Source organism: Heteronotia binoei, chromosome 4 (genome assembly GCF_032191835.1).
Source record: "Heteronotia binoei isolate CCM8104 ecotype False Entrance Well chromosome 4, APGP_CSIRO_Hbin_v1, whole genome shotgun sequence".
Classification (NCBI taxonomy): Eukaryota; Metazoa; Chordata; class Lepidosauria; order Squamata; family Gekkonidae; genus Heteronotia; species Heteronotia binoei.
The window spans coordinates 156,822,300-156,830,931 of record NC_083226.1 but is presented as its reverse complement, the minus strand read 5'-3'; the positions used below and the strand labels follow the sequence as shown (position 1 = coordinate 156,830,931).

General features: G+C 46.9%; 1 protein-coding gene across 1 annotated transcript in view; it reads left to right on the top strand.

Annotated features, from left to right (window-relative positions):
* Window positions 1–304: 304 nt before the first annotated feature.
* LOC132569724 (zinc finger protein 862-like) overlaps window positions 305–8,632 on the top strand; it is a 29,484-nt gene continuing 21,156 nt past the window's right edge. Inside the window, exons 1-2 of the mRNA XM_060236067.1 lie at window positions 305–440; window positions 6,204–6,341. Of these exons, the coding sequence (XP_060092050.1) occupies window positions 6,276–6,341 (66 nt within the window). The 5' untranslated portion in view covers window positions 305–440; window positions 6,204–6,275. The remainder of the gene's footprint in view (window positions 441–6,203; window positions 6,342–8,632) is intronic.

The window sequence follows — 8,632 nt, the reverse complement described above, 5'->3', positions numbered from 1 at the left end:
TTAGTCCCTTATTGGGAAATCGTAGAGGCATCCTATGTGAGCAACATCAAAGCTACCCTTCGGCATCTTCGGGCTGAGCAGCACGTTGTCATTCATTACCTGTCAGAAGTCAGGTGAGTTTCGGCAAGTTCTATTTATTTATTAATAAATAAATTTGTTGCATTTGTATCCCACCCTCCCCAAACAGGCTCAGGGCGGCTGTATATATATATAAAGACTATCACTGGTCCTACTCTCTTGATTCTTAAGAAAAAGGCAAATCAAAATCACCGGGCTTCTTTTGACTTCGTTTCTTTGCCAGGAATCATTTCAAGGAATATTTGAAACGTCCGGACCACAAACAGGAGTTCGTGACTCAGTGGCAAGCCGATTATAACTCGGTCGCTGATGACTTGTGGGATGATGATGAAACCAAACAAGAACTGCACCAGAGAGTTACTGTAAGTGAAAGCTCAAAAAAAATAATAATCAGGAATTACTTTGGTTGCTGGCCTGTTGTAAAATGAATGGAATCGAGGGAAGAATCATAGAATTGGAAAAGGATGTTCAGGGTCATCGAGTCCAACTCATTCACAATGCAGGAAGTTAACAAATTCCCCTGCCACAGACTTAGTGACATCTGCTCTACACCTAGAAGATGGCAACCCCCCCAAAACCCTTTAAGATCCCTGGGCAAACTGACCAGGAGACAAATTGCTGCCTGACCCCAAAGTGGCGAACAGCATTTCCTTGGGCATGTAAGAAAGGGCCACGAGAACTAAGCACTGATGCAGCCCTTCCTGCCCTCCTTCTTGTGATCTGCCTAAGTTCACAGAAACAGCATTGCTGTCAGATGGCCGTCTAGCCTCTGCTTAAAAACCTCCAAGAAAGGAGAGCCCACCACCTCCCGAGGAAGCCTGTTCCAGTGATGAACTGCTCTGTCAGGAAGTTGTTCCTAATGTTTAGTCAAAAATTCTTTTGATTTAATTTCAACCCGTTGGTTCTTGTCTGAACTTCTGGGGCCAGGGGTGGAATTCTAGCAGGAGCTCCTTTGCATATTAGGCCACACACCCCTGATGTAGCCAGTCCTCCAAGGGCTTACAAAAAAGAGCTTTGTAAGCCCATGGAGGATTGGCTGCATCAGGGGTGTGTGGCCTAATATGCAAAGGAGCTCCTGCTAGAATTCCACCCCTCTCTGGGGCCTTAGAAAACAACTCAGAAGAAGGAATAACATCCTTATAGAACAGTTTCAGGTGGGCAGCAGTGTTGATCTGCAGTCGAAGAGCAAGATTCAAGTCCAGTAGCACTTTAAAGACCAACCAAATTTCCAGACTATAAACTTTTGAGAGTTGAAGTTTGCTTCTTCACGTAAAAGTACAGGTGGAGATCCCTGAGCCCTAGAACCCAGTCAAGAGGCGGGAGGGGAGTCAGAATGCAAAGGTACAATGAAAAACATAATCAGCTTGATTACAATAGGCAAGAAAGGCTCAGGGGCAGAAAATTATCACCCATGGAGAGATGAGAATCCTATGTCCCTGTCCTTAGAACAGTGATTCTGTAATATATTAGTTTGGTTAAGAGTGCGGACTCTAATCTGGGATAACTGGGTTTGATTCCCCACTCCTCCACATGCAGCCATGGGTCAGTCACTGTTCTCTCAGAGCTGTTCTCTCAAGAGCAGTTTCTGTCAGAGCTCTCTCAGTCCCACGTATCTCACAGGGTATCTGTTCTGAGGAAAGGAAGGAGACTGTAAGCCACTGTGAGACTCCAAGTGAAGGCCAGAGTATAAATCCAATCTCCTCCTTGAGTAATCATTTAATGGCCTTGCGCACTTTCAGATGAAAGAGTCATAGTCGAGGAACAAAAGAACATAAGAGAAGCCCTGTTGGATCAGGCCAATGGCCCATCCAGTCCAACACTCCATCACACAATGGCAAAAAAACCCCAGACACTAGAAGCCCTTCCACTGTTGCTCCCCCAAGCACCAAGAATACAGAGCATCACTGCCCCAGACAGAGAGTTCCAACAATACTCTGTGGCTAATAGCCACTGATGGACCTCTGCTCCATATGTTTATACAATCCCTTCTTGAAGCTGTCTATGATCAGGGATGGACAGTGTGGACAAGGGGTCCTCTCCTGTCCCTACAAAGGAAGGAGGGAAGGACAATGAGCCATGCAGTTCTGCACCATGCATGGATAGGCACCTCCCATGGATCTACCAAGCCCAGTTGCATCTGTCTGCATAGTGCCCCTGACACTGCTGGGCTGGGCACATTCATGCACAATTTGTCTGGGCTGGGCACTGCTGTCCCTGGACTGCCTGAGCCAGGTGCCATCTTCCTCAGGCTGTTCACAAGCCTTCTGCCTTAGACTGGAATGGCCCAAGGGTGAAGAGAGGCTATCAGTCCACTGGGACATCCCCCAGCAGCTATAATTAGGGGTGGAATTCTAGCAGGAGCTCCTTTGCATATTACGCCACACACCCCTGATGTAGCCAATCCTCCAGGAGCTTACAAGGCTCTTTTTTGGTAAGCTCTTGGAGGATTGGCTACATCAGGGGTGTGTGGCCTAATATGCAAAGGAGTTCCTGCTAGAATTCCACCCCTGGCTATAATGGTCAGACCACACTTAGATGTGAAATAAAGGCTAAGAGACCATACGGGGCAAGATGACAGAGAGCTTTAATGGTTGAGCCCAAGATTGAGACTGGCTAAGAATGAGAATGGGAACCCAACAAAGGGATTTTATAGGAAGAAGCAAAAGTTCATTTGCTGCTGTGGCTCAGACTTGAGGACCCAAGCTTTCTCAGTGGCTGTCTGATCACTTTACCATAAGGGCCAAGCTGCATGGAGAACAGAAGACTATCATTTTTGGCCCTCACTTTATATTTATACTCACAGCTTAGAGCAAGAATCCAACGTAAGCATAAGCCAAAAACAAGAGCAAGAAGAGAGAGAAAAGGCTTTGAATCCTGCCTGCAGCATGGCAAACACAAAGCTTATCTCTGGAGCACACAGCTAATGTGGCTGCTGACCACAACACCTGCTCAAGTCACTAGAGATGGGAAATTTTATGATATCCTTCTTCTCTAGCAGCAAAATGAGTCAGATCATCAGTGGCCCAGGGAGAAATGCTTGATGCTGAGTTTTGTTGCATGTTGTGGTGGCAGGTATCTGTTTTTGTAATATAGTTTCTCACCATAAACAACTGAGATTGAGAGCCATTTTAGAAAAGGACTTGAAGCCGCCTTCTGCTGAGTCCTATTGGTCAATCAAGGTCCATATTGACTCCTTTGACCTGTAGCGGCTCCCCAAGGTCTCAGGTAGAGGTCGTATCACCTACGACCTGATCCTTTTAGATGGAAATGTTGGGGATAAAACCTGGGACCTTCGACATGCAAAGTGGTGGTCCTTCCACTAAAAAGGAGAGCCAGTTTGGTGTAGTGGTTAAGCGTCTGGTAGAAGAGAGTACAAACAACGGGCTTATTAATTGCCAGATGTGGAGTTCAGAAAGCATTAAGTGAAGGGTGTCTATCTACTATAGTCTGTATTCTCCAGATTTCATTCAGGGCTTGGAAGCATATTAAATTAATAAATTTCTGACGGATTATATGTGTTTATAACCAAACTGGTATAGGAGCAGGTCAAGGTACATTCCCCACCCTCCTCCAATTTGGTGTAGTGGGTTTGGTGTAGAGAGCCAGTTTGGTGTAGTGGTTAAGTGTGCTGACTCTTATCTGGGAGAACCAGGTTTGATTCCCCACTCCTCCACTTGCAGCTGCTGGAATGGCCTTGGGTCAGCCATAGCTCTCGCAGCAGTTGTCCTTGAAAGGGCAGCTGCTGTGAGAGCTCTCTCAGCCCCACCCAGGGTGTCTGTTGTGGGGGAAGAAGATACAGGAGATTGTAAGCTGCTCTGAGACCAAATTGGAGGGGGGTGGGGAATGTACCTTGACCTGCTCCTATACCAGTTTGGTTATGAACACATATAATCTGTCAGAAATTTATTAATTTAATACGCTTCCAAGCCCTGAATGAAATCTGGAGAATACAGACTATAGTAGATGGACACCCTTCACTTAATGCTTTCTGAACTCCACATCTGGCAATTAATAAGTCCCTTGTTTGTATTTTCTTCTATCAGACAAAAATGAGTATTCACTGTTTACAAGGGCCTCTATTGTTTTCTCTCCACTTGGTGTTTTTTGCACTCAGCCTTTGTTAGAGAACTTGTGAACACCCAATGAAATTGCTGAGCAGTCGGGTTAGAATGGATAAAAGGAAGTACTTCTTCATCCAAAGGGTGATTAAAACATGGAATTCACTGCCACAGGGTGGTGGCTACAAGCATAGACAGCTTCAACAGGGGATTGGATAAACATATGGAGGAGAGGTCCATCAGTGGCTATTAGCCACAGCGTATTGATGGAACTCTATCTGGGGCAGTGATGCTCTACATTCTTGGTGCTTGGCAGGGGGGCAACAGTGAGAAGGCTTCTAGTCTCCTGACTCCACTGATGGACCTCTTAATGGAAACAGCGACCAATTTCCCACTCGCCTTACGCCACTCTCATGCTCCTCTTCTCAATGGGGCTTCCGTCCAATTTCATACTATCTGCCCTGGGGCTGCAACTTGCTCCGTCCTAAAAACCAGTTTCTGTTTGCTGCGTTAAAAAAGGCAAAGCTAGTTGCAGCCCCGGGGCAGATAGTGTGAAATCGGAAGGAAGCTCTGCTGAGAAGAGGAGAGTGAGCGTGGCATAAGGCGAGTGGGAAATCGGTCTAGGTTTTTGGCCACTGTTTGACAGAGGGTTGGACTGGATGGGCCATTGGCCTGATCCAACATGGCTTCTCTTATGAGAGCTAGATGGAATTCAGACTTGTGGATGAACTTCAGAGTGAGGCAGTTGCCCATGAACAGAGGCCCAAGAATTGTGGCAGAACCACCAAACACAGATGCAATCTCTTTTTGAAGTTGGCTTTTTGCAAGATGGCTGCACCAGCAAAAAGCCAAGGAATTCTCAAGAAAGCGGCCATGAGCCATGTGCAGGTTTTTGCCTCGCCCTGTTTCCTTGTAGGTTATGGTTTGGTTCAGCTAAACCATCTGGAGCCGTCTGCTCTGCAGACATCTTTGTGCAGTGCCCTTTTTCTCCAAGGGTGATGCCCTCTCTGTGCTGCTAAGTGCTCAGGGGATAGTTTCTAATGCACACTAGGCTTTATATAACTAGTTAACAACCAATGGGGTGGAAAGTGCCATCCAGTAACAGCTGACCTATGGTGACCCTGTGGGGTTTTCAAGGCAAGAGAGGTTCAGGAGTGGTTTGTCATTGTCTGCCTCTGTGTCACAACCCTGGTATTCCTTGGTGGTCTCCCATGCTAATACTGGCCAGGGCTGACCCTGCTTAGCTTCTGAGATCTGGCAAAAGCAGGCTAGCCAGGGCAGGGCTTAGCAACTAATAAGTAACCTCATTTCTCTTACATGTTGGATGCCAGTGGATTATGCAAGGCGCCTACATGTGGTAAAACTGTTCCTATAAATTCTAATTTTAACAGCAGCCTTCCAATAGACCAAATGCTGCAAGCATCTGGAGCAGCTGCTGCATCCAACAGTTGATACAGGCAGCTGTTCAAGAGTCCCTGTTTCCTTCCAGGAGAGACAGCTGCTGGTGTTTTTCTCACTCTCCTGGCAGGATGAATTGGGGAGGTAAACTGGCAGAGTTATCATCTCTTTTTTTGCTGGGAGCACTGCTGGTGGCTTCTGCAATTGCTGCTGCCGCCTAGTATTGGCTGCCAACACCAGCACCTGCTGCTGGACCTAAACCCTGGAATGCTGTTTAAAAACCGGAATGCTGCTGAATTGGCCTCTATCCTTCAGTTTGTTTTGCTGCAGCAAGGCACTTTTGACATAGGAACCCCATGGCAGTACTGCAGTCCTAAGCTCTGCTCACAACCTGAGTTCGATCCTGGCGGAACCTGGGTTCAGGTAGACGGCTCCAGGTTGACTCAGCCTTCCATCCTTCCAAGGTTGGTAAAAGGAGTACCCAGCTTTCTGGGGGGTGGGGGAGTGTAGATTACTGGGGAAGGCAATGGCAAACCACTCAGTTAAAAAGTCTACTGTGAAGTGAAAGCAACGTCACCCCAGAGTCGGAAACAAGTGGTGCTTGCACAGGGGACTACCTTTACCCTTTCTTTTCTTACTTTTGACATATTGTCTCTATTGTCTTTTTAGGACTTGAGAGATCGCCTGTGGGATATTTGTGAAAACAGAAGGGATGAAGCTGAGCAAGAGCGCAGCGATATCATGAATGACGGCTGGCTGCCGGATCGGATGGGGCTTCTGATTAATCACATCCTTTCACTCATGCAGGTCTGATAACAGATTTAAAAAAAAAAAATTATCAGAAACCCAAATGATAGGGCTGATCTTCACTTTGATAAATGTCGTGAAACCTTGATTTTTATGGGGCACCCTGATCCTGAAGCTCTAAGCAACTAGGCAATGGAAGAAAATAACTTTGGCTAATTTCGCTGCTGTTATTGCAGGATGTGGTTGCCTTGTGGATAAGGTTCTTCTGCTCTGCTGTCCATTCCATGGCTGGGCCTCAGTCCAGACATCGTGTTATGTGGTGCTAGGCGTATTGGATGCCTCAAGCCTCATACATAATCTCAGTCCATATGTTCATTCAAATGTACATCTTCATACCACCCCGAGAGTGTAGTTCCCTGATTTCTTCAGGGGTTTTGTACATGGTAAATGTCACTGGATGCCTATCTCCCTTTCTAAACTAGTTGCTCAAAAAGCTGAGAAGAGACACAGTTTGATTATGAAAGATTTGCTGCAGTATATCAGATATCTGAGTTTCTGCACAGACAGTAACATCTGGAGGACTGACGTGATGATGATGATGATGATACTGGATTTGTATCCTGCCCTTCGCTCTGAATCTCAGCGTCTCAGAGCCGCTCACAATCTCCTTTACCTTCCTCCCCCACAACAAACACCCCGTGAGGTGGGTGGGACTGAGAGAGCTCTTACAGCAGCTGCCCTTTCAAGGACAACTCCTACGAAAGCTATGGCTGACCCAAGGCCATTCCAGCAGCTGCAAGTGGAGGAGTGGGGAATCAAACCCGGTTCTCCCAGATAAGAGTCCACACACTTAACCACTACACCAAACTGACTCACTACACCAGACATGCTCATAGAATTGCACCCAGAGAGTATTCATTCCGACTATCATCATAGCCTTGCTGAGCTTACTTCTCAGCCTTTGGATGTCCGTGTATGAGATAGCTATGCTGCTGTTAACAGTGAGTCACAGTCCACAATGGTTGGAAAACCATGGACAAGTTCCTGACAGTGACACAGAAGTCCCTTGTGTCTTCTCAATTCTCAGGGACATCTGGACTCTGATTGCCTTCAGACTTCTGTGGACTTCTCTGTGCTTTTGTGTGCGACTGTGATACCCTCTGGCAGAAAGGGAACATCATACCTGGGGTCCAGGGGGTCTCTAAAGCACCAGCCTGGCCACTGCTTTCTTGCATAGATGTGTTTTTATTTCTAGTCGACAGCTCCAGGTACCTGAATGTGTGGTTATTTTCACCCAGCTCAGTTACAATGCATTACAAAGGAGAAGAGCCACAACCCTGCAACCAGAGAACATCCCTGAGACAATTCTTCTCCCTTTCTGGATGCTTCTTCTTCATAGCCACTCTCCCACTAGCTGGTTTGGCTTTCCTTCGTACTCCTGTGCCTTTTCTCTCTAGCCAGCAGCCTCCTCCCATTTCCCTTTCCTCTCTTTTTATAGCCCCGGATACACACCTGGCCCTTGAGCTAAGCTCCAACCTTTGTCAGCTCCGGCATTATCCTCAATTAAAGTAGACCAGGGTTGCAGGAGGTTGGCTTTATTGATTGATAGGAGCAGTAGCAATACTCGTCCATGTCAGATCTGGAGCACTTGAGAGGTGGCCATATACCCTCTCTTGGGCCACTATGCAGCCCACCAAATCTTACAGTGTAGAAGTCCACGCAAGTGTTACAAAGTGGTTCACACCAACACCTCTCCCCTCTTAGACAATAAACAGTTGAAGCTGGCTCTGGGATGAGATAAGGCAGCCTTGAGAAGGCAGCTCCAAATCTTTCCACAGGGTAGAAACAAATACTTATAACTGTTACACAGGCAGAGCAAAGCAGGCACAGTCTGCACTCCTCCATATTCCCAAAACAAAGAAGTGAGTCAGTATACAGCAGGGGTGGCCAAACTTGCTTAACATAAGAGCCACAGAATAAACGTCAGGTGTTTGAGAGCCACAAGACAAGAACAGAGGATGTTTGAGAGCTGCGGGACAGGGATGGAGGAAGGAAGGAAGGAAGGAAGGAAGGAAGGAAGGAAGGAAGGAAGGAAGGAAGGAAGGAAGGAAGGAAGGAAGGAAGGAAGGAAGGAAGGAAGGAAGGAAGGAAGGAAAATAGATGGGGAGGAAGGGAGAAGTGGAAATAAAGCAACTTTAACTTGGCTGCCTTGGCTTGGAGAAGTGATGTAAAGAGACAAATGCCTTCTCAGGCCCACCAATGGGGAAGTGGGGGCTTCAAGAGCCACACAATATGTGTGAAAGAGCCACATGTGGCTCCCGAGCCACAGTTTGGCCACCCCTGGTATAGAG